This window comes from Beta vulgaris, chromosome 4 (genome assembly GCF_026745355.1).
Source record: "Beta vulgaris subsp. vulgaris cultivar EL10 chromosome 4, EL10.2, whole genome shotgun sequence".
Taxonomy (NCBI): Eukaryota; Viridiplantae; Streptophyta; class Magnoliopsida; order Caryophyllales; family Amaranthaceae; genus Beta; species Beta vulgaris.
The window spans coordinates 37,626,191-37,652,575 of record NC_079205.1 but is presented as its reverse complement, the minus strand read 5'-3'; the positions used below and the strand labels follow the sequence as shown (position 1 = coordinate 37,652,575).

General features: G+C 33.9%; 5 protein-coding genes across 5 annotated transcripts; 3 read left to right on the top strand and 2 right to left on the bottom strand.

Moving 5' to 3' along the window:
• The first annotated feature begins 412 nt into the window (after positions 1-412).
• Positions 413-3,318, top strand: LOC130590979 (uncharacterized). The gene is made up of 2 exons (XM_057393769.1): positions 413-1,423; positions 3,078-3,318. Exon 1 carries the CDS (start codon positions 488-490, stop codon positions 1,073-1,075), a length of 588 nt encoding a protein of 195 aa, XP_057249752.1. The 5' UTR covers positions 413-487; the 3' UTR covers positions 1,076-1,423; positions 3,078-3,318.
• Positions 3,319-3,941: 623 nt separating this feature from the next.
• LOC130591128 (uncharacterized) lies at positions 3,942-4,529 on the top strand. Its single transcript, XM_057394052.1, has 2 exons — positions 3,942-4,218; positions 4,296-4,529. Exons 1-2 carry the CDS (start codon positions 4,120-4,122, stop codon positions 4,527-4,529), a joined length of 333 nt encoding a protein of 110 aa, XP_057250035.1. The 5' UTR covers positions 3,942-4,119.
• A 6,716-nt stretch (positions 4,530-11,245) lies between these two features.
• Positions 11,246-11,944, bottom strand: LOC125496637 (uncharacterized). The gene is made up of 2 exons (XM_048642155.1): positions 11,788-11,944; positions 11,246-11,700 (listed from the first exon to the last, which is right to left on the bottom strand). Exons 1-2 carry the CDS (start codon positions 11,942-11,944, stop codon positions 11,246-11,248), a joined length of 612 nt encoding a protein of 203 aa, XP_048498112.1.
• Positions 11,945-11,986: 42 nt separating this feature from the next.
• LOC125496636 (uncharacterized) lies at positions 11,987-12,547 on the bottom strand. The gene has a single exon (XM_048642154.1). It carries the CDS (start codon positions 12,545-12,547, stop codon positions 11,987-11,989), a length of 561 nt encoding a protein of 186 aa, XP_048498111.1.
• A 6,903-nt stretch (positions 12,548-19,450) lies between these two features.
• LOC125496957 (uncharacterized) lies at positions 19,451-26,033 on the top strand. Its single transcript, XM_048643084.2, has 11 exons — positions 19,451-19,675; positions 20,005-20,034; positions 23,882-24,037; positions 24,200-24,290; positions 24,439-24,563; positions 24,697-24,775; positions 24,916-25,045; positions 25,134-25,291; positions 25,415-25,535; positions 25,647-25,795; positions 25,882-26,033. Exons 3-11 carry the CDS (start codon positions 23,959-23,961, stop codon positions 25,913-25,915), a joined length of 966 nt encoding a protein of 321 aa, XP_048499041.1. The 5' UTR covers positions 19,451-19,675; positions 20,005-20,034; positions 23,882-23,958; the 3' UTR covers positions 25,916-26,033.
• The last annotated feature ends 352 nt before the right edge of the window (positions 26,034-26,385 follow it).

Sequence of the window (26,385 nt, the reverse complement as noted above, 5' to 3'; positions counted from 1 at the left end):
TTTTTATTAATTCCTGCATGCAATACATACAGAGGTGAAGTGGGCATGATATTATTCTAGGATTATTTGGATAACAAAGGTATAAAAGGAGCAAAATTAGATTATGAGCAAAACTCTCATTGGCATCTTGATTGACTTAATTTCACCTTTGAAGCATAAAATCAGATTATGAGCAAAACTCAATTGAGTCAGTTTTAAGCTTGCTTCTCCATCTTGGATGATACTTGAAGTCTTTATGCTCACTAACAAGTAACAACACGCAGTATTCTAGAGACATATTCAATGCATAAGACAAAAAGTATGCGGGGGGAGGGGGGGTATTGGATCCCCTTGTCAAAGTCCTTTGACAGATCTGAAAACTCAGTTCTTTGTCATTAATCTAAATGTCTATCAACTCTTTGTGCAGAAGCTACTCTTATTGTAGACATTCAAGATGGGAGATTATTAGAAATGTAGAGAAAAGAGGATAGCGGAAAATAAATTGAAAATGCAAGAATTGGGAATTAATTCTACGGCATATGAAACCCAATCAAAGAAGGGAACAAAACGCAAATGCAGGAGTAAGGAGCATGATAATGGTACTGGGAATGATGAAATAGAGCGTGATCTTAGTGATGATGATGATGTCGAGTATGATCCGGAGATGGAGGAGGATAAAGGTGAGATGGAGGATAAAGCTGAGAAACAAACCGATAATGCAGCCCCTATACAAGAGGAGGATGAGATGATGTCAGCTCCTCAAACTCAAGGCGGCTTACAAGTCCGTACCACAACAAGTGAAATTGTGAGTCACGTTCCAAAAAAGAGACAAGCACGAGGTCCGACAAAAGGAATTGTGAGTAACATGAATGATCCCATGCACCTTGAATACAATCAGTTTGGTCAGCCATGTGGTAAGTGGCGTATGAAGTATGGGACACAAGTTGGCATTTGCATGCGCAAACTCTCCATTTTGGCTAAATGGAGTGAGGTGTCAGAGGGTTTGAAGAAGGCGTTGTGGGAAGATACAATGGTAAGTGTAGAAGCTTACCCAAGTATTTGGCTGCATATTATGTATAACATACTTGTTAAGTAACTATTATGTTTTCCCTTTTTTGAGAATCTATTTCATATTCAACCCGATGAAGCGAAGAAGGAAGTGTTTCTTTCGGCTGTTGTGGAAAGATTTAGAGACTTCAAGACAAAGTTAGTGAGTGGATGGATCACGTTAAGAAGAAAAAAAACTACGTCTAAGAAGTTGACAAAAGGAAAGGAAAAGGAGAATGAAGGAGGAGAGGAAGCGGGAAATGAGGCGGGAAGGGAAAATAAAAAGGCTTCTGAAAAGACGGAAGTACGGACATTGTTGCCTTATCAAATATGGGATCACATCACAAAAGAGGATTGGGAAGCATTTGTTGCCCAAAAAACTACTCCGAAAGAAGTTGTAAGTTTTCATCTCGTATTTTGTTTTCATATAAGAGAATGAAAATTGAATGGAAGTCAGACATTCTAGAGGACTGAAACTGACCATACATAGAACCAGCTGGAAGTTTGCACATCCAAACCATAATCCTAAATCAGGCTTCTTCAGAAGACATTATGAACCATTCAGCTGTCATATTATCTTTAGTATTTATCCATGTGAACATTTATTTGCACCATAGCTGGTACAGTAACATGAAGTACATTTAAATTCTATTTGCAAATTCTGTATGATAGACATGGTATAAACACTGCACCACCACGGGTTTGTAATCACAATTGCAGTCAGATTGTCTATTCTAATAGTTTGTGTTGACATTATATGTTGTAGTGAGTGAACAGCCTATTGGTGTTAGATTATTTTGATGAAATTGTAAATATACTGTTATACATGATCAAATTATCACTTCTGAATCAAAGAAAATCTTGGCAATATGTTTGATTTCGGGAATTTTCAAGTTTGAAGAATCCTGGTATTAATGTGTAGTGGAATTTTGTGATATCCACTTTAACTTTGATCTGTCTATTTGTCAGGTTGTATAGATTAATAGATTCATTTAGTAGGTTGATGAGTTTTATGTCGAGATTATCATCCTAGATATTCTTCCATAAATATGAAAAATCAATTTAGGTGCTAGGTAGGCCATACCTGAAGGCTATGCAATAGATACATCAAGAACAGATGTACGAAAACCTGAAAATAAGATTGCCATCATGCAACTTGGAATATTGAAAAATCATTCTTGGATATAAGAGATTCAACTTATCTTACTAGGTAAAATAGCAGGCCAACTCGAGCTATAGGATGCCGCCAGAGGATCCTTGTAGCACTGACTACACCAGTATCTAAAAGCTTTGCCGCCTTTCGCAACTGCAATGTCGAGATTTAGGGGAAATCATAAGAAAGAAACGAGGAACTATTCATAGATACAACAGTATTAACCTTGGAAGAACCACACTAACACTATAATGCATAAAGAACTTTACAAGGCAGGTGACGTGATCTTAGGCCGTGATTGATTCTCTCGAGAATTATTTTTTTAGTGGTGTATTGATGTTACCAAGAAGTTGTCTCCCAAGATTTTCTTGTTTGTGTTACAAATAAGACCTTTGTTTAAATATGTAGAGCAAATCTAGTTGACAGAGGTATGCAGTTGCTGCTACACTTGAGGCAGAAGTGCTTCTGTCTTGTATGAAAATTAGCTGCATAAATGTGTATTTAGTCCGTCACATAAAGCTCCTAATAAGAGAGTGAGTATTGACTCTTGTTTGTTAACGTTGCATGCAGCCCTGGATAAGTTGGATTTTTAAGTTGGATAAGTTGTATGAAGAAACAGAAAAATTAGTTTCAGAACTAAAGAACATGGTAGTTTGTCCTGGAATTCAGTGAAAAGTATCAGGAATATCAACAGAAAGATAACAGCAGCAGCAGGAGCATGAAAGAGGAATTAAAATAGTAGCTAAAAACTAGAATATTGAATAAGAAATCAGAGGTTTCAAAGCTGTAACTGAAGGCAGCAACATTGTTACAATACTTTTAATAAAGTTACTTTTTTATTTGTATTGTATGCATTTATTGACTTAAACTTACCTTTTATTTTATTTTAAATCTACAGGAAAGGCGTGCTAAAGCTTACGAAAGTTCAAAGCAGAAAAAGTTTTATCATCATATGGGTCCTAAAACTTATGAAGAGAAAAGAAAGGAGTGGATGCAAGAAAAAAAATTTTACCCAAGCATGACCTCGTCATCAGGGGCAACTTCTGGCTCTACACTTACGACAAAGAACATTGATCGAGTTGTTGATTGGTATTGTTCACTTCATACTCGAGATGCAAGTAGGAGAAGAACCATTTCTGATCCGGGAACAAAGAAGATAGCCGAAGCAGTGGTTAGTATTTATGGTCATTTCACTTAGATTTAGCTTTTTCAGTTTCCAACTAACCGTTTTCTTATGTGTTCTTTCTTTCACTAGCTTGGGTGGAGGAACAAAGAGGTTACAGGCGAGTTTGTTCCGCAAACGAACAAGCATGCCTTATATATGGTACTAGGTAAGGACCATGATGGACGTGTGAAAGGCAAAGGAGGGGTACGACTAGGCTTGGGAAAAGTTTATGGTGTAGAGTACTCCGTAACAAGATCAAGCTCAGTGTCTAATGCATCACAAGATATGGAGAGCAAAATGAAATCTGCAATAGAGGAGCTTGAGAAAAGGATGAAGAATCAATTCAGCGCCATCTTGGAGCACATGGGATTACCTAGTCTTGACGAGCTCGAGCTCAATGTCACTCCTGGGGACAAATTAAGCCAGCAAGATCCCGAGACACCTAGAGAGGTACTTGGTTCGATACCTAAACCTCTGCTACTTGACCCCCAGTGCCTGATATAGAGGTAAATGAAGAATTAGTTTTTTAGTTGCTTTTCCAACAAACTATATGATATATATTGTTAATGGTTGACTTAGCCAATTATGTTTTAAATAGGAGGAGACCCCTTGCAATCTTTTACTTCCCAAATCAGCAGATGGTGAGTTAGTTGTGGTCGCTTATGGTCGGGCACAACCACCGAGAGAGGGCCAGACATCACATTTTCTGCCGGTAGCAGGTTCTTATTTTAGTGTGTCTGTAGACACCATTATATGTGGATTTGAAGATTTCTCAATGCCAGTCCCTAGGCCAGAGTGGAGCGTCACTGTTCTGAACGACGCGCAAGGTAGTTTTGTGATATGGCCATGTGCTTGGGTGCGATTTTCAGATAAGGTAAAATATGTGCTATATACTCCTAATGATTATTTCAACTATGTTCTTTTTGTGTAATGGTGTCTTTTCTTAAACAGGCTTTGAAGAAAAAAACACAATCGGCCAAAAAAGTGAAGAATTTGGATGCGGACAAAGAGAGTTCGCAAGACAACCGATCAAAAGAGAATGAGGTGGACTCAAAAGCTAACAATAACAAGGCGGATTCACAACCTAAGAGTGTAGTTGTAGGTAAGATTTCATCTAAGGGCTCATCTCCTGATGTGAATCCAAAAGGAACTCCACTTGTGTGTGAAAATGTCTCCAGTCCTTAGCAAGTCATGTTCTTGGCTACATGCTCGTGTTACCAACTTGCCTGATTCCTCCCCAATAAAGGTTGATTTGGAGAAATCTCAATTCCACTACTTAGATGACGATTCAGCTACTTGGGTATATAAAGTGGATATTCGTGAGTTCCTCTGCGGCGAGATGTTAAATGTATCTATATTACAAGTCTTCATGAGGTGATCTAATAAAAATAACTACTTTTATATTTTGTTGGTTGTTGACGATTTTCAATCTAAATTAATTAAATCTTCTTTTAGTGCACTTTACGAAGATTTACTTGGATGTGATTCTGTTTCAAAAGTTGGGTGGTTATGTCCACAAGAGATTCGTGGTGACAATTGCTTGAAGAACCATGCTGAAGCGAATGAGTACGTTGAAAGGAGTATTACCGCATGTGTTCGATCTAAAGATAACTATATTATTGCCCCATACCTTGAAGAGTATGTTTTGTACCTAGTTGATAATGTCTTTTCATAATACTATTTTGGATAACTATTGTTGGTATACATATGATTGTCGAACTTAATTTTTTGTTGTAGTCACCATTGGATGCTCTTGGTAATATCTCCTTCAACTCACACAATATACCATTTTGATTCTATGCGTCAAGAACCACCCGAGGCTTACTAATCAAAAGCATATTGAATAGGTATTGTTTTATTTTCATTTCCTTTTTGTTCTTTATTAACATATAACATTGTAACTATTATAAAATGTGGTATTGTAGTGTGATGAAAAGATTACGTGGATGTGGTCCAAGAAGAGCCACACTTCCTCAATGGAAATCAGTGAAGGTAAAGGATTTTGATTGTCCTATCTTTAAGTTATTATTTTCCCTAATTTTATTGATCGTCATGTTGAGAATTATTTTTTTGAAAATAATTTTGAATTTAGTGCGCAACAACAAGACGGAGTTGCTTGCGGCTATTACGTGATGAGGTTTATGTTCGATATACTTACTTGTTGCACAGAAGTCGATGATCTTGAGAAGGTTCGTAACATTCCGTACCCATATAAACTATGACTTAGTTTCATCCTAATTAGTCCTTAAACAACTTATTAGACTAGAATGTATTACATGCTATGGTATGAAATAGATGAATTTGACCTAAAACCACCTTTACTTGCACAAACATGACTAGAACAATCAAATTAGAGTTGTAATCGTCCTAATACTCCTTAAACAACACATTAGATAAAATGTAACCTAAAATTATATGCAATGGTATGAAATGGATGAATTTGACCCAAAACAGCCGAAAACGGCCTTGAAATGGCCTTATTGCACATACTTGACTAGGATGATCAAATTAGACTACTAATCGTCCTAATAGTCCTTAAACAACATATGAGACCAGAATGTAACCTAAAATTACTTACTATAGTACGAAATGGATGAATTTGACCCAAAATAGCCTAAAACGGCCTTGAAACGACCTTTAGTTGCACAAACTTGACTAGGAAGATCAAATTAGACTAGTAATCGTCCTAATAGTCCTTAAACAACATATAAGACCAGAATGGAACCTGAAATTACATGTTATAATACGAAATGGATGAATTTGACCCAAAACAGCCTAAAACGGCCTTGAAACGGCCTTTACTTGCACAAACTTGACTAGGATGATCAAATTAGACTACAAATCGTCTTAATAGTCCTTGAACAACATATGAGACCATAATGCAACCAAAAATTACATGATATAGTACGAAATGGATTAATTTGACCCAAAATAGCCGAAAACGGCCTTGAAACGGCCTTTACTTGCACAAACTTGAGTAGGATGATCAAATTAGACTACTAATTGTCCTAATAGTCCTTAAACAACATATGAGACTAGAATGAAACCTAAAATTACTTGCTATCGTACGAAATGGATGAATTTGACCCAAAATAGCCTAAAACGGCCTTGAAACGGGCTTTAGTTGGACAAACTTGACTAGGAAGATCAAATTAGACTAGTAATCGTCCTAATAGTCCTTAAACAACATATAAGACCAAAATGGAACCTGAAATTACATGTTATAATACGAAATGGATGAATTTGACCCAAAACAACCTAAAACGGCCTTGAAACGGCCTTTACTTGCACAAACTTGACTACGATGATCAAATTAGACTAGTAATCGTCCTAATAGTCCTTAAACAACATATGAGACCTTAATGCAACCTAAAATTACATGATATAGTACGAAATGGATGAATTTGACCCAAAATAGCCGAAAACGGCCTTGAAACGACCTTTACTTGCAGAAACTTGACTAGGATGATCAAATTAGACTACTAATCTTCCTAATAGTCTTTAAACAACATAGGAGACCAGAATGCAACTTAAAATTACATGATATAGTAAGAAATGGATGAATTTGACCCAAAACAGCCGAAAACGGCCTTGAAACGGCCTTTACTTGCACATACTTGACTACGATGATCAAATTTGACTAGTAATCATCCTAATAGTCCTTAAACAATATATGAGACCAGAATGCAACCTAAAATTACATGATATAGTAAGAAATGGATGAATTTGACCCAAAACAGCCGAAAACGGCCTTGAAACGGCCTTTACTTGCACTTACTTGACTAGGATTATCAAATTAGACTAGTAATCGTCCTAATAGTTCTTAAACAACATATGAGACCATAATGTAACCTAAAATTACTTGCTATGGTACGAAATGGATGAATTTGACCCAAAACACCCTAAAACGGCCTTGAAACAGCCTTTACTTGCACAAACTTGACTAGGATGATCAAATTAGACTACTAATCGTCCTAATAGTCCTTAAACAACATATGAGACCATAATGCAACCTAAAATTACATGATATAGTACGAAATTGATGAATTTGACCCAAAATAGCCGAAAACGGCCTTGAAACGGCCTTTACTTGCACAAACTTGACTAGGATGATCAAATTAGACTAGTGATTGTCCTAATAGTATGGATTCAGAGGAACTTGAAGATTTTCCAGAACAAACTGCTGCAGCCTGAGAGACTCTATAATGAAATTATTTTTAGAGTAGCTGCTAGATGTAATGATGAGGATAGACTGTTGCTAACTGTTTAAGTTCGATTGCTTTGCTGTTTTTGTTTCCCTGTAATCACAGCTTTATCTGCTGTTAGGGGTCGTATTGTGGACTCTCAACCATTTTTTTTTGGTTCTCAATAATAACTTTGAATTGCCCAAAAAAAAATTGTCCTAATAGTCCTAAAACAACATATGAGACCAGAACGCAACCTAAAATTACATGATATAGTAAGAAATGGATGAATTTGACCCAAAACAGCCGAAAACGACCTTGAAACGGCCTTTACTTGCACATACTTGACTAGGATGATCAAATTAGACTAGTAATCGTCCTACTAGCCCTTAAACAACATATATGACCAGAACGGAACCTGAAATTACATGTTATAATACGAAATGGATGAATTTGACCCAAAATAGCCGAAAACAGACTTGAAACGGCCTTTACTTGCACAAACTTGACTAGGATGATCAAATTAGACAAGTAATCATCCTAATAGTCCTTAAACAACATATAAGACCATAATGGAATCTGAAATTACATGTTATAATACGAAATGGATGAATTTGACCCAAAACAACCTAAAACGGCCTTGAAACGACCTTTACTTGCACAAACTTGACTAGGATGATCAAATTAGACTACTAATCGTCCTAATAGTCCATATACAACATATGAGACCAGAATGCAACCTAAAATTACATGATATAGTACGAAATGGATGAATTTGACCCAAAACAACCGAAAACGGCCTTGAAACGACCTTTACTTGCACATACTTGACTAGGATGGTCAAATTAGACTAGTAATCGTCCTAATAGTCCTTAAACAACATATGAGACCATAATGTAACCTAAAATTACTTGCTATGGTACGAAATGGATGAATTTGACCCAAAACACCCTAAAACGGCCTAGAAACAGCCTTTACTTGCACAAACTTGACTAGGATGATCAAATTAGACTAGTAATCGTCCTAATAGTTTTTAAAAAACATATGAGACCAGAATGCAACCTAAAATTACTTGTTATAATACGAAATGGATGAATTTGACCCAAAACAACCGAAAATGGCCTTGAAATAGCCTTTACTTGCACATACTTGACTAGGATGATCAAATTAGACTACTAATCGCCCTAATAGTCCTTAAACAACAAATGAGACCAGAATGTAACCTAAAATTACTTGCTATAGTACGAAATGGATGAATTTGACCCAAAATAGCCGAAAATAGCCTTGAAACGGCCTTTAGTTGCACAAACTTGACTAGGATGATCAAATTTGACTAGTAATCGTCCTAATAGTCCTTAAACAACATATAAGACCAGAATGGAATCTGAAATTATATGTTATAATACGAAATGGATGAATTTGACCCAAAACAACCTAAAACGGCCTTGAAACGACCTTTACTTGCACAAACTTGACTAGGATGATCAAATTAGACAACTAATCGTCCTAATAGTCCTTATACAACATATGAGACCAGAATGCAACCTAAAATTACATGATATAGTACGAAATGGATGAATTTGAACCAAAACAACCGAAAACGGTCTTGAAACGACCTTTACTTGCACATACTTGACTAGGATGGTCAAATTAGACTAGTAATCGTCCTAATAGTCCTTAAACAATATATGAGACCATAATGTAACCTAAAATTACTTGCTATGGTACGAAATGGATGAATTTGACCCGAAACACCCTAAAACGGCCTAGAAACAGCCTTTACTTGCACAAACTTGACTAGGATGATCAAATTAGACTAGTAATCGTCCTAATAGTTTTTAAAAAACATATGAGACCAGAATGCAACCTAAAATTACTTGTTATAATACGAAATGGATGAATTTGACCCAAAACAACCGAAAATGGCCTTGAAATAGCCTTTACTTGCACATACTTGACTAGGATGATCAAATTAGACTACTAATCGCCCAATAGTCCTTAAACAACAAATGAGACCAGAATGTAACCTAAAATTACTTGCTATAGTACGAAATGGATGAATTTGACCAAAATAGCCGAAAACAGCCTTGAAACGGCCTTTAGTTGCACAAACTTGACTAGGATGATCAAATTTGACTAGTAATCGTCCTAATAGTCCTTAAACAACATATAAGACCAGAATGGAACCTGAAATTACATGTTATAATACGAAATGGACGAATTTGACCCAAAACAGCCTAAAACAGCCTTGAAACGGCCTTTACTTGCACAAACTTGACTAGGATGATCAATTTAGACTACTAATCGTCCTAATAGTCCTTAAACAACATATGAGACCATAATGCAACCTAAAATTACATGATATAGTATGAAATGGATGAATTTGACCCAAAACAGCCGAAAACGGCCTTGAAACGGCCTTTACTTGCACAAACTTGACTAGGATGATCAAATTAGACTAGTAATCGTCCTAATAGTCCTTAAACAACATATGAGACCAGAATGCAACCTAAAATTACATGATATAGTACGAAATGGATGAATTTGACCCAAAACAGCCGAAAACGGCCTTGAAACGGCCTTTACTTGCACATACTTGACTAGGATGGTCAAATTAGACTAGTAATCGTCCTAATAGTCCTTAAACAACATATGAGACCAGAATGTAACCTAAAATTACTTGCTATGGTATGAAATGGATGAATTTGACCCAAAACGGCTTAAAATGGTCAAAAACGACATTTACTTGCACAAACTTGACTAGAACGATCAAATTAGAATTGTTATCATCCTAGTATTCCTTAAGAAACATATTAGATTAGAATGTAACCTAAAATTACATGATATGGTGCGAAATAGATGAATTTGACATAAAACAGTTTTGAAATGGCCTTTACTTGCAGAAACTGGACTAGAACGATCAAATTATAGACTTGTAGTCGTCCTAGTAGTTCTTAAACAACATATAGAAAAGAATGTGACCAAAAATTTCATGTTATGGTTTATATTATATATATATATATATATAATTGTATTTATTTGATCTTATTCATTATTAGGTTTACAACACACCAAGGGAGGAGTCATTTAGTGTTGAGGAAATCAATGAAGTTCGAGACAAGTTTGCTTCCTTCATTACCGATTATTGTCTATGAATTTAATTTCTAAATACGTTGTAAACGCGTACTTTAAATCTATGATAATGTTTTGTAACTCAATTCTACACTTTATATATATATAATAATAGTACGTATTTTAATTTTGAATGTTTCTTTGTTGGATTTTGAATTTCATGTGCACTTTTTTGTATCATTGTACATATAATGTTGGTGATATATGAAGGCAAGAGGAGGTTAAGTATGGTGGTGAAAATGAGGCTGCAGGCGCTCTATTGTAAAATGTAATATACACTTTTAGGAAGCTGGTTTAAAAAAAAAAAATTACAACAAGTGCTTCGGTTGATTCATAACAATCGGAGCACATGAAGCACAAGTGCTTCGGTTGTCTCCTATCAACCGGAGCACTTGCTCAAGTCTAAGCAATAAAACAGCATCAAGTGCTCCGGTTGTTAGTGCAACCGGAGCACATGTAAAACTAAGTGCTCCGGTTTTTAACCGGAGCACTTGAAAAATGCTCAAGTGCTCGTATGGGGTCTGCTACGGGTGAAATACGGAGCACTTGTAGCGTTTTTAACCGGAGCACTTGATGTTTTTTCCACTAGTGGAAATCAAGTTTCAAGGATTGATTCACATGTTGATCTTCAATTGCATCTCTATTCGCCATGTAACGGTTAATATCTAGGATCCGATCACGATAATATTTAAATTCGTCGCCATTATTATTTGTTTTTATAGTGAATTTAGTAGTATCTGCGTAGTGTGCATATGTATCTCGTTCATCTTCCACAATCATGCTGTGCATGATAATGCAAGACAAGATGATGTCATTGAGAATTTCCTCATCCAATGTGAGGGATGGTCTACGAACTATAGCAAACCGAGATTGCAGTACCCCAAATGCTCTCCCTACATCTTTTCGAGCTTCTTCTTGGTGTTGAGAAAATAACTTGTCCTTGCGAGTTTGAGGACATGTAACCGATTGAATGAATGTTGCCCAATTCAGATATATACCATCAGTGAGATAATAACCCTTATCATATTGGTTATCATTCACTGTACATTACACGGGTGGTGCTCGACCTTATAAAACATCCTTAAACATAGGAGATAGGTGAAGAACATTTAGGTCATTGCACGAACCTGGTATCCCGAAGAAATAATGCCATATCCATAAGTCACGATAAGCAACAACTTCAAGAACTAAAGTAGCAACCCTAGCTCTTCCTTGATATTGTCCTTTCCATGCAGACAGACAATTTTTCCATTCCCAATGCATACAATCTATGCTGTCGATCATGCCCGAAAATACACGTTCTTCACTGAATCTGAGTAGTCTAGCCTAATCGTCTGGAGTAGGCCATCTCAAGTACTCGGCACCTAAATTCTTGATAACCCCCGTTGTGAATTTCTGACTAATTCGCACATACTCGTCAAGCGAATCCGCTGCTACCTCGTACGCAAGCATTCGAATAGCTGATGTACACTTTTGTATAAGCAATAAACCTAATTGACCTGTACAATCTCTTTTTTGAGTGAACCATACATCACTTGCAACGATACTTTCCATAATCCAAAGAAAGACATGTCGCTGCATTCGAAATCTTCGACGAAATAAACGAGCTAGATAGACTGGTTGATCAGTAAAGTAATCATTGAACAATCGTCTATGACCTTCCTCCCTGCCTCGATTAGGCCGTTGATGATCCTCATTATCATTAGTCACTTTTGTTCTTTTATTCCTTGGTGTTGGGGTAACATTTGATATAATAGTTGGAGCAAGTGGTTGAACAATATTGGTCAAGAAATCATTTATTTCTTGATCAATTATTGCTCGGGATGATCTTCTTTCATCAGAATTAGAGGAACTTGAAGGGGAAAAGTTTGAGTTGAAGGAGGTCATTCTTGTGTTTAGGTTTGGTGTGAGAAAATGGTGAACAATATTGTGTTTGGGTTTGGTGTGAGATAATGGTGAACAAGGATGCTTGAGTTATATAGCAGAAAATAATGTAAAGGGAAGTACAATATATAATGAAAAAAGCAGTACAATAATACATAACAACAAAACAATAATGTAAAAAGCAGTACAATAATACATAAAAGCTAAACAATAATGTAAATGCAGTACAATAATGGTAAAAGAAGAACAATAATACTAAAAGCATTACAATAATGTTAAAAGGAGAACAACAATGCTAAAAGCAGTACACTAATGTTAAAAGTAGAACAATAATGTAAAAAGCAGTACAATAATATTAAAACCAGAACAATAATAAAAAACAGTACAATAATGTTAAAAGGGAAGTACAATAATTTTAAAAACACTACAATCATGTTAAAAGCAAAACAATAGTATCAAAAGCAGTAGTACAATAATGTAAAAAGTTGTACAATCATGTAAAAAGTTGTATTCATATGTCAATTCATATAACAAGTAAAAATTAAAATTTACACAAGTACATTTTTAAACTTTTTTTATTAATTGAACTTAAACATACAAATGTTAACATTTACATAAACTTCTACATAAACATAAACATAAACATAAACTAAAATTTAAACTTAAACATAAACTTAAACTTAAACATGAAATACACTTAAACCTAACTTAACTCTAAATAAACATAATCAGTGAAAAATTGCATTATTCGTCAACCATGTCGTTAGTGTATCAATCACACCCTCCTCAAATGCTGTTCGATTTTCCTTTGCATACAATGCTTGCAACAAATCCATATTCTTATGATACTCTTGCACTTTCATCATCCTGGTTTGTATCGCTATTTTTTGTTCCTTTGCATAACCTTCCTAGTTTGAACCTCCAACATTTTATCTTCTCTTTCAACATCTGCACTCATACCCTCTGAATGGATCCGAAGTCTTTCATTAAATGAAGTAAAACAATCAATTGTCTGACTAGACACCCCTTTGAGCTTAGACTTCGCTTTCCAAACACCATAGGGACGTGTGTCCACTTCACCTCCTTCACCACTGGTAGGTGTCTCTAGCATTGACTCGCTTCCATCAACTTTCGGCCTTTTTCCGCTACTTCCGCTTCTAGATGAATCCACATTTTTTCTTGTGGATTTCTGGGGTGAGCATGTGGAGTTCCCATTGATTTTATAACTATTGACCTCCATTTCCGAAACTTCCTCAACATTTTCTAAGCATGTTCGAGGATGAACCTACCATATTTCCTATTATGCAATAAATAAGCTTCTCTTATAACATCATTATCGTTTTGACCACTCTTCTTTCTTGCAAGAGCTTCATCAAAATATGCAGCCCACCTTAAAACCCATGGAGTAAGTCTACTCCAACGACCTTTCACTATATCCACATTTGTCGGAGCGTTGGGTTTGCTATTCTTCCTGCCTCGAAATCCAATGTGGAGATAAGATTTTTATCTTCAACATGATCCCAAACCCTCTTTTGTGATTTAGCAGGTTGTGTTTACGGTGGTTGCTGAGATTGATTAGATGACAGTAATTACAAAAATGATTGAGTTGGCTGAACAAAGTCATCAAAACCATCAGAACCATCATCTTCTTGGTATTGACTAACACCATCACCATCATCTCCTTCTTGGTATTTACCACCATCATTATCAACATCATGTTTGGAGATTAATCTTCTTGGTATTGAGAAAATCCATAATTAGGATCAGGTTGACGATATGAAGGGTTGGCATTTTCTGATGGAGATTCACGGTAGAGGTTATCATATTAAGGAGAAGTATTTTGAGAATTTTCACCCTTTTGATTGGTATTTATTTGAGAGGGTTGACAATAATTTGACTGATTTTGAGAGGGTTGACGATAATTTGACTGATTTTGGGAGCTAATTAAGCGATTTTGTTGCCTAGGCATTTGGTTTTTTGAGCGGTTTTGGGGTTGATTTCTTATATAATTAGGATGGTTAGGATTCATAATTGTAAGAATTTGAAAATAAAGAATAATGGAAGAAGAGTTAATGAAATAAATTAGAACAAATAGAATAAATTAGTGAAGATGGAGAAAACTAAGTGTGTCCAAAATATAGCAAAATGGGTCTCTATCTATAGATCTCGAAAAAATAGAGTCGTTGGTAATTGCTTGTTTTTTTGGATTTATATTTTTCAAAATATAACCATTGCAAAATTTAGAACAATTTTATTTTAATTGCCCAATAGGAATAAACCACGTGTACAGAGTGACAAATGTCACACTACAACTGGCGCTGACACGCGTGTCAGCCGCAACGTGTCATAAACCAATTTTTTTTTGGTTTCCGCGCAGCAAAATGCAGCGTTTTGCTACATGGAGAACCAAAAAATTTAGAAAATGATGATCAGGTCGTAGGTCTCACTTCCACGCCTGATCAACTTTTTACTCACCCCATGCATGCATTTTTTTCCCCACTCATCCCTTGATCTTTTTCCTAATCACCTTTAAAAGCTTTTTTTTAACATCACCCACTTGATCTTTATTTTCAATCATTACTAAGGATGGTCTCAACAAAATAGAGGCCTATGGGTTTTGAGCTTTGTGATTTTAAATAATTTGGATTTTTTCTTCGTTATCTAGAAGCATGGATTTTTTAGTTGATTTTATATTAATCTTGATAATATATATATTACGGTTAGGAATGCAATTTGTAGTGGTTCTGGAAAGGATTTGTATTTTTCTACATGGTTTATACACTTTTGTTACACAATCTAATGTGATTGATATTTAAATTAAAATAGCCTCATTTATTCATTTGAGTAACCTTATTTATCCATATCATACCATACTAGTAACCTTATTTGTTCATATGAGCAATCTTATTTGTTGCTATTAGTAACCTTAAAATATTATATGAGTGACCCAAAAATTAATTTTTTTGCAATAACCTCGTTTGGTTTTTGGAGTAACCTTGTTAATCTTATAAGTAACCTATTTTAATCATATGAGTAACTTAGTTTAATCATATGAATAACTTATTTTAATCACATGAGAACCTAGTTTAATCTTATGAGTAACATCATGTATTCATATCAGTGACCCTAGTTGTTCACACAAGTAACCCCCATTTATTAATACGAGTAACCTCATTCGTTCATAAGGAGTGACCCAAGTTATTTATACTAGTAACTCAAATTTAAACATATGACTAATCCCGTTTTGTTCACATAAATAACCACAGTTTGTTTACAAGTAACTCCTTCTATTGTTATGCGTAACCTTAAAATATTATATGAGTAATCACATTTATTTTTTAAAGTAACCTTGTTTAGTTTTTGGAGTAGTTTAATCAATGAGTAACCTATTTTAATCATTTAAATAGTTTAATCTTCTAAGTAACTTTATTTATTCATACCAATAATCTCATTTACTCATACTAGTGAACCCAATTGTTTAAATAAATAACCTCTATTTATCATTACGAGTAACCTTATATATTCATATATATACGAGTAACTCAAATTGTTCATAGAAATAACCCTCATATTTTAAATACAAGTAACCTTATTTATTCATACGAGTAACCAAATTTGTTCATAAGAGTAACCTCATTTAATCATACAAGTAACCCTAACTATTCACAAAAGTTACTCCATTTCTTCATACAAGTAACCTCAATTAATCACATGAGAACTCTATTTAATCATATGAGTAATCTAAATTATTCACAAATGTAACCTCGTTTATTCATACGAGTAACATCATTCACATAATTAACCTCATTTAATCATACGACAACCCTATTTAATCAGATGACTAACCCCAATTAATCACAAAAGTAACCTCATTTATTCATACGAGTAACCTCATTCGTTCATAAAACTAAACTGATAAGTATTCCCTTTTGTAATAAAAATAACCACATTTGTTTGTAAATAACACCCTTTTATTACTAAGAGTAACTATATATTCATACAAGTAGCTTCATTTGTTCACAAGAGTAACTTCACTTGTTCATAAGGGTCTGTGCACAAGGGTCAACTTAAAAAGTTCATAACTCACAACATACTTAATATTTTGGGAAGATTCGAGTTAGAGATGAAAATCTGACTCGGTAACTATGTCCATATATATAAAAATAACATGACAGGCTAATAGATTGTTGCATATGCGACCACGCCTATGATTTTGCCGGTAGCCTTGCTGTTAAAAAAAGGGTAACAATAAAAAAAAAAAAAAATTGAAGGAGTAGTTCCGTGTTCTATTTCGTTTCATTTAAGGGAGTAGTTCCGTGTGGTATTTCGTTTCCTTTATCTTTGCTTTCACAAATACCTTTGCTTGGATTTTCTGAGAGCCTTCTTGGATTCTCTCACACACATTTACACCGCCATTACATATCATCTACACCTAATCATCTACATCTGACCATTATCATCATAATTAAAATAAAAAAAAAGTCCAGCATATTTCGAGAAAACCAAAAATAAATCACCAAAATCTCTTATGCAAGAATCTCTAATGTCATGCGAACTAATAACATCCTACAAATAAATGACAATGTCGTTCAAAACACATAAGATTTGCAAGGCTTGCTCTACTTTGATCCAAGACCCTACAAATAATGACGATGTTTGCGGGGTCACTTTATTTCCAATTTGTTCTTTTTGTTAATAGCGATATACTTTTCATCATGATCATTTTAATATACGTTCGCGTTGTACATATTTTAGTGGCATAACTAACTCCCTACGTATACATTATTTTTTCTTGTTTTGCCTATCTGCTTTGATCTTCATGGGGGAGGAGGGACTGTGACTTGTTGGACATCTGGATAAGTGACTATGTAGGAGGACAGCTCAAAGAAAATTTATCTTATCACCGGTTTTCGAAAGCGGGCCAAAAAAATTTTTGCTTTGATCTTCATGTATATGTTAATTGTAGTATTGATCATCATTTTTTTATTCTTAACAAAGCCCAATATAAATGTTTTAACGACTAAATCTAATAACTTTTGACAATTTATTAGGCACCTTGTAATCTGATTGTTTAATAAAGTAGTTATTAAAAATTAGATCTTTGATGTTAAAAATCAACTTAATGTTATTGTCCTTTTTTAGAGTATTGTCAATGGTTGAACCCCAAAGGGTTTATGAGAAGAGAGAGTCTTAAAATAATAATAATAAAAAAGAAGAAAGAGAAAAAAAAAGAGGAAGAAGATTGTTAAAAGGTTCTTATGTATGAACCGTTTATCAAAAGTTTGCAACAAAAAAAAACTGACAAAGAGGGAAGGGGATGGACAAGTGACATGAGTTTAGTGGGTAAGTTCTGACATGTATCAGTCGTCCAAAGGCTATGATTCATTGATCTCAAAGGCCATAATTCTTCAGCATTTTTTGAAGGTTATTTCTAAATAAACACTCATATTTAATAAAAAAATGTTTTAAAAAAATTTAGCAATGACTCTATTTTTTCTTTCTCTATAAATAGAGCCTAATATTAAGGTATTTCTATACATTTTCCACACGCATTTGTTTGCTAAAACTTATTTAGCCTCATAAAAATCTCCCAAATCGGATATTGTAGAAAATATTTGGCTTCAAAATTTAATTGACGTTGATAATTAGTTGTGTTACGAATTACAAAAATAATTAAATTACACCTGTTGATCATTTGTAGATATATTTAATTTAGCGAAAATGATAAGTATGGTGAGTATTGGGATGAAACAAAATGAGAGAGAAAATATGGTGGGGTATGATAAATAGTAGGAGAGAATATATGGTGGGGTATGATAAATAGTAGGAGAGAGAATTGATGACCCAAAAAAATTGGTCTAACCATTCAGAGTAAAAAAAGAGGTTTGATAAATCTCTAATAGTTAAATATATCTATTACAAGTTTTCGTGTAATAAATGTTGTTTGTGTATGTAAATATATTGTTTGTGTTTTGTATAATGAATAAGGGGAAAACAAATAATTTTTTTTATTCACAAACAATATTTTTTACTTAAAAACTTGTATCTAACACATTTACCGGTTAGATATTTATCATTCCTCATAAAAAAAAAATGGAGGTTCTTGAATAAGTTAGGCAATAAGTTGAACATAAGTAATGTGGATGAGAGAGAAAGTAACTTTTTTTTTTTTTTGGACATCAAGAAAACGTACAGGAAGTAAAGGAAAACAAGAAAACAATTAAATGCGGAGTAACGGTAGTTGTCCTTGTCTGGCACGAGTAGCTAGAACATGAGCATTTGAACCTGTGAACGGGTCGACCTTTGTAATTCGACACCATTCAAATTGTTGAGCTATCGAGCGAATATCACAGAGTGTCCAAGTGATCGAAATTGGATATGTCAGTGGTTTAAGTAGACTGCGAATGATAATCTAGAGAAAGTAACTTAATACTTGATAAACTACTAAAAGAATTCAACCATTGGTTATGATCTTAGGTTGCAATCAATTAACATTATATGTATATTTTTTTTTCAATTGAACATGTCATTAGATTAAGCAAGGATATTCACTCAAATTCATGAATCTCATTTTGTGGTTTACAACTAATGCACATGCGTTGACCTTCATGTAAATAAGAGAATCCTTCTTAATATAGGTGGCAGTAAATAAATTGTCCCATTAATATTGTTACCTAAATCAACAAGATTTGGTTGCAATCTATACTAATATATTAAAAGGTGTGCGTGACGCCGTCGATGCGCCACGTGGCACCCTCCTCCTATCACTAGAATTTGCCACGTGTGTATTACCCAAGTAAGTCAAGTGTGTCATTACTTTTAAAAAAAAATATGCTGAAGCCAGGCTCGAACCACTGACCTTATGTAAAGATTACATAGTGATACACCATCTGATCTAACATTTTTTATTGATTGATGTTTCCATAAATTTAGAGGTAAGGTTTAAATTAATAATGTCAGCTCCAACAGTTCTAGAATTCCACGCTTCATTCATCCTCTCCATTTCCAACGCTTCAACTACTCGTGTTCTTCTAATTCATAGTTAATGCTTGCGAATTGCTGTTGTTATTGGAGAATACGAATCAAGCAATGGAGTTCAATGGTCAGATTTCGGAAGGCAACACCATAAAGGTTAGTGAAATTGTTAATCTTAGCAAAATAAACCCAAATTATTTCACGAATTACTCCAAAATCCTCCTCTTAGTATTCTCATTGTACATTTATACATTCAATTATTGCATAATTTTGTAACTGAAATATTCCCCTCTCTCTATATATATAACGAATAGGGTTAATTTATGTTTTTAGGCCTTTTGTTGTTTCTCTTCAAAAAGGTATTATCTAATTTGATATTTGGTTTTTTGGGATAGATTGAACTTTATTTTCATAGATGAAACTTTATTTTTCAATTCTCTTTTGTTTATTAAATTAATTGGTTTCCTGTTTGTTTTTTTTGGCAGAGGATTTTTGTAATTAATCAACTTTGCAAGGTATTATGTTCATCTTTTCCTTTGTTTCGTTTTGCAATGTGTTGTAGTTGGGTTTATAATAGAAGTCAAAATTTTCCCTGTACCAAATAGACGAAGTCGAAACTTGGGTATTATATATTGACAAGTTGAGATTAATTTGACTGGCTTCGTTGTAATTTTTTAAATGCTGGGCAGCATGTTAGCCTCATTATGATTTAATAATCTTGAACTTGGTGTTTGATCAAATTTTGACAGTTTAATTTGTTCTGGGTCTTTTACTGTCGATGGCTTTGTGGTTTGTATTAATGAATGTTGATTTTGCATAGTTGGAGTTGTATATAGATGGAGACTTGCATTGACATTAGAAGGGTAGTAAAAGGCTAAATTTTTTATCTGTGATGTTTTGTGTGTTTTTACTATTGAAGTTTGTGGTGATGCAACTACTACTTGATGCTTTGGATTATAATTTAAATCCCAAAATTCAAAAGTGTAAGAGAAATTAAAAAAGCTGAATTTTGGTGGAGGAAGTTGTATTTTTCTTGAGCTTTTAAGAGCTCATGTCAGAGAGAAACAAGCCTTCTAGAAAGGTTGAATATCATACATTTGTTGTAACTTACACCTGATTAATGAAATCATCTTCTTCTTCCTTAATTTCTTCCATTAATGACGCTCATACGTTGAGCTCCTAAAGGATCCTAACATGTTGCTGTTGAACCCTCCGAGTGAGCATTTTGTTTAGCTTTGTGTTTCGCCCAATCCCAATTGGCACCTTACCCTCTGCTAGAAGAGATGCTATCTAAGATTCAGTTTGATAGTAGTCTGCACCCATCATTAAGGTATCCTGGAAAGCCATAAAATAGCCATTCAGAAAATGCTGATACATAGAAACAAAAGGAAACTTACAAAAGTATATCTTAGATAGCAAGAGAACCTTCAAGATCGATACCTTAAGCTCTACGCCAGAGTCCAAAGGAGACCTCTCCCCCACGATAGAGTGCTCAACTTTACATTCTCTTAAGAAACATCCATCAGAAATAATAGTATCTTTAATCTGCATCATAACCGAAATGAAACTGTCAGTTCACTGGCCATTGCATCACTCCGCCTGTCTCAACATACTTGCTCCATCCTTTATGGTAACAATTTCTTTTGAAGTATTTCTCAACACTCATTTGCCCAGTTTATATATGTGCTGAGGTGGAAGGCCTTGCTGCATTAGCTGAACTTTCTAACAACATCTCATTGCATATTCAATCTTAAAGAAATGCAGACATAGAACGTAATCAGACACATACTATAGGCTGGGAAAAAAAGAGATAGAAAGCTTAACAAAAGTTGCTCTTTGGACCACTATCATATTATACCCTATTTGCTCTGCAGACTGCATTGGTACATAAGAAAAAACAATTCATCAATTTCTTAAGAAAAGTACTCCTACTTCATTAACAATCAAACAAAGGACAAAGCACACTTACCAATAGAAATCAAAGAAAGATGGAAAATTAATAACCTATTAAGCTATAGAATTGATTTTGTTGTCTAATTTTCTAATACTCCTAGAGTTAATTTTACTTGCTATTTTTTAGTGTACTTTATAACCACTAATATAATCACTATCTAAAATTATCTTTCAAACTAGAATACTAATTAATGGGATATTAGTTCAAAATTTAAGAAAACAACAAAAAACAGCTACATCTATTACAGGAAAGGATATAGGAGTGCTTCACATGTATCCATGTTAGTATGATCATGAAGATATACTTTTGTTAGACAGAACTTGAGTGGGGGATTATAGAACCTGTAGCATTAAATTGAAGGGGCCTCCTTTTCCCCTCTTTAAATTTGAGGTTCCAAACTTCCAACAGAGAGTAGGCATCACATCGACAAATGGAGTTGATTTACATATCCAATGCCCCTGAAATCCTTACTGGAGTTGCAGCGGATCGGAGGAGATAGAATGCGAGGGAAATAAGAACCAGTTGCATGCTAAGAACCCATCTACATCTCCCTTATCGTAAACATATGCAAGGAAAAGGAAGTAATTAGTCAGCCAGTTATTAGTCAAAGAACATCATTAAGGTTTGATCTTTTGTTAGGAACCGCACTATGGTGAAGAGGATTGGCGTTCCTTTGTTTACGATAGAGTGCATAAACTATCCTGAAAAACAAAAGATCCTTATACACCCACTAACTAAAAAAGAGTTAGGATGTAGATCCTTAACATAAGGGAAGGCCAGTAAGTGGGAAAAATTTGGTTTTCTTTTCCTCTTAGTAATCCATATTATCAGGGCAAACTCCTAGCGAGTGTAAATATTGGAAAGATATATTCCTTTAAATTTTCATTTGAAAGATACACCTTTTATGTTTTCTGTCCATTTTAATATTGGAAAGATTCGGAATAATGCATTAGGATATAATATTACATGATAAATATCTCTGGACAGAAGATGGCGTTCATTTACGTTTTTTAATTTTTACCCTTCCTCTTCACCATAGTGCATCCAACTTTTTCTTTTATTGCAGTGAGCTCAGAGCATTTTACTTCTAGGACCTTTTATTTGTGAGGAGTGAGGACATATGTGTGGATTTTCTTGCCAATTCTCTATACATTTTGTAGAAGGGTTTGGATTTTGATGTTATTATGTTTCATATCGTGTCTAATGATATGCTGAATATGACTCCGGTTATTAGATCTTACTTGCCCCTTTATTTGGAAATATTATCTTTTCTGAAAAGAATAATCACTGAATATTGCACAAAGCAGCATTTACTAATGAATTTATCATGTTTAGGAGAATATTGTTTTTCAAAATTATATTTTTCTTGCAGCATGCTGAGATTCTGATGTATGTGGAGTTTGTACTGTGAGGTGAGTTGAGACCAGTGGATTTCTCAGCGCCACTTAGTGTTTCCAACTTAAACATGTGTAATTTGGGAGAAGTAGGAGGGAAACATTGTCACAAATGGTGTCCTTGCTATGTTATGGTCTATGACTGGAAAGAGATTTATATGAGTTTCCAGGAGGTTCTTTGTCTAGCACTCAACCTTATATACAGCTAATTCCATTCCGTTTATCAATAACAGATCCTTTTTAATACCTTATGTTTGCAGCGTAAATCATGTGAAATTTGTACCTAGCACTTCACCTTGCAATCATACTTCTTGCCACAATGAACCATAAGAGAATTTTGGAGATAGGTAGAAAAAGAGGCCTAGGAGAGTGTGATCCACTTAGTTTAAGGAAGCTTATTATTTTTGCAACAATATAGAAGTGATTCTCCTTGCTCTCTCTCTCTCTCTCTTCTCAGAAGCTCATATTTAGGGACTAGCTTTTGGCCAATAGTGGTGTTTTTGTATAGATCTAATAAGCTTTTAAGTGATGGGTTGATGTTGTAGCTTTGTCGTGTTTGGCTTTAGGAATATGCACTTAAAAAACATCTATATATTAATATTAGTATGTTAAACTAGGCATTGATAAAAAAAAAAAAAAAACAACTTCAAAATGAGAATAAGTACAAGTATTATCTCGGTGACTTGCGGAATACATGCCACATAACCATATCGTCACTACTAAAACCATCAAGCTGACTTATTAATAAAGGGTGGATCGAACTTACATGCATACTGTCTTGTTTGGTTTCAAGAATGAAAAGGTTTCTTGATATTCATAATTTGAAATGTGACTTTATTTATTTTTGTGTTTATGAATGTATTACTTTCAGCTGCTTTTGGAAATATACATGTCTTTATAAAGTATGCCTATATTAATATGGAACTACTGGTGTACTTGATATTCATTTCTCCCCAATTTTCACAATGGAACTTAATGTATAAGTGCTGCTTGGACGATATAATGTTTTCACAGGAATTGTGTCATTGTTCCAAATCAATATCGACTTCATATAACACAAAGAAACTAAGGTCTACAAGGGAGGTGATTGGATGTATCCCGAAACTTTGTACAAGTTGGTTTCCCTTCAATCAATAGAAGCCTGCAATTACAATGACACCAATCTTTTAGGTACATTGTGCATCAAATTTTATAACAAATCAATTAGACATACTATAGAAGTCTGCAATTACAATGACACTAATCTTTTAGGTACATTGTGCAACAAATTTTATAACAAATCAATTAGACATACTAATTTCCCTCTAACATTTCTTAAAATATATATTGTAGATATTTTGGGGATTGTTGTACATGCAGGTAAAGCTTTTGTTTGTAACGATGATGCAACCCGTATGCAAGAGGTTGTTGTTCTAGATAGAAGGTGTTCACACTTATATTTATTACTCTTTTTTATTAGTTTCATATTGAGTACTGATTATCGATATATTCAAATTTATTATTTTTGATACTATAGTGATTTATTTTCAACTTGAAATAATGTATTTTTCCATCTTCCAATGTTGATGCAGCTGCGTTGCTGTTAGATTGATCCTTATGAACCAATTTGTTAGTGAATATGAAAACGAGGTTCAACAAAGTGCTGGGCAATATAACACACTATTGGCTTGTGGGGTGTATGTTAGGAAAATGAATGGTGCGACTTTTACACAAATTAAAATAATTTTCTTAAAAGTGATAATAATGGTTTTCTTAAAAGTAATAATATTAATTATGATTTGTAATATTTATAGATGAGATTTTAATTTAAATTTTTTGTTCAATTTCAGCTTATTTTCTAATCACAGGAAGATACACAAGGTTATTTATCAATCCAAATAATGTAGATGCATCAACTCTCTTGGATTGGTAATGAACAAATGTATATTAATTAAATTGTGTGTGTATATATATATATATATATATATATATGTGTGTGTGTGTGTGTGTGTGTGTGTGTGTGTGTGTCTGTGTGTGTGTTTATAATCATTGCTCTGCTTAATAATCAGGTTTGTCTGTGATAATTTTGCCAAGAGGAAGATGAAGTGGTTTAATAATTGTGGACTATCAATAAATCGGGCATTGTCGACTTCAAATGCAATCCGGACAACTATAGCGAGCTACAAACGAAAAAGAAAAGTATGTGATACACAATTATTTACGTCGAAATTATTTTTTAGGAAAATTTTACTTTCTCCAAATTATTACTAGTTTGATTAATGCGCAGGGAAAGCACTACAGAATGGTTGGGAGATTAATTGATATCGATGTTGATAGTTTTACATGGTATGATGCTTGCACATTTTGTGGACTTGATATACAACATGTTAGTGAGCATATGATTTGTAGTAATTGTAACAAAGAAAAGCCTCCAACAACTATTAGGTACTCTTTTGTTTATACTATTTGGATATAAATTTTATAAATGTGTTAGAGTTATAATTACTTTTTAGTAACCTGTTTACTAACTTTATATATTTTTTTTCTATATTTCCACGATAAAAAAAGTGTTTCTGGATATATGACTATACTCGACTCTACCGGTACAATGTGTGTCAAGCTCTTTACAAAACAGATTGAGTTTATACTTCATTCAACTAAAGCAAAATTGAAGCACATGTTTGATGCGGTACTATATAATTTTATGAACTTTACTCTTATTGATAACATGACTAAATTGAAATATAATGTACGTTGTAATTTTCAGATTAATTATGTTATTTTGATTTATTTATTGCAGGTGCATGATAGAGTTTTGCTACGAGCCGAACTTCTTACACGTGTGCGCAATGCATATATTTTCGTATTTCATCCTCTTCATCTACCGGCTTATATAGTAGACTATGTAACTTATGTCGACTGGGCAGAAGAATGTGCATATTTATTTAAGTAATTACTATTTCATCTTTCATTAGATTTTCTTTGTTGATGGCCATATTAATAAAATTTTAATTTTTTGTCTTCTCTTTTTGTAGAATGAGGAGCACATTGAATGTCCGGCAGCAATAAACCATAATGAATCGCATCACTTTTTTAAAATATTAGAATAAAAGACTCCGACGTTTTACCTTAGTATTGTTTGTCAATCTCTTTAGTTTAAAAACACCATGAAGCTCTTACATTAGTACTATATTGTGCTTGGAATCCCTTTTTAAATGCATAATTTGTTGTTGGAAACGTTTTTTTTAATGACCAATAATACAAAAAATTACATTTAAATGATAAGAAGGAAATAAAACGATTTCCATAAACAATAAACACCAGAGTTAAACCATACAAAAATGTTAACAGTAACCCCGGGGCATAGCCCGGGCCACACACTAGTTATATTTATGGAACCATGTGTACATAAGCTTATGGATTGCTTAACAAAAGGATGTCAAGTCAACAAATTAATTTGCTTTTGACACCTAAACAAAACCTTATTATTACTTTATAGCATTATATAAATTATTTTCACTACTTCATGCAAGCACAAA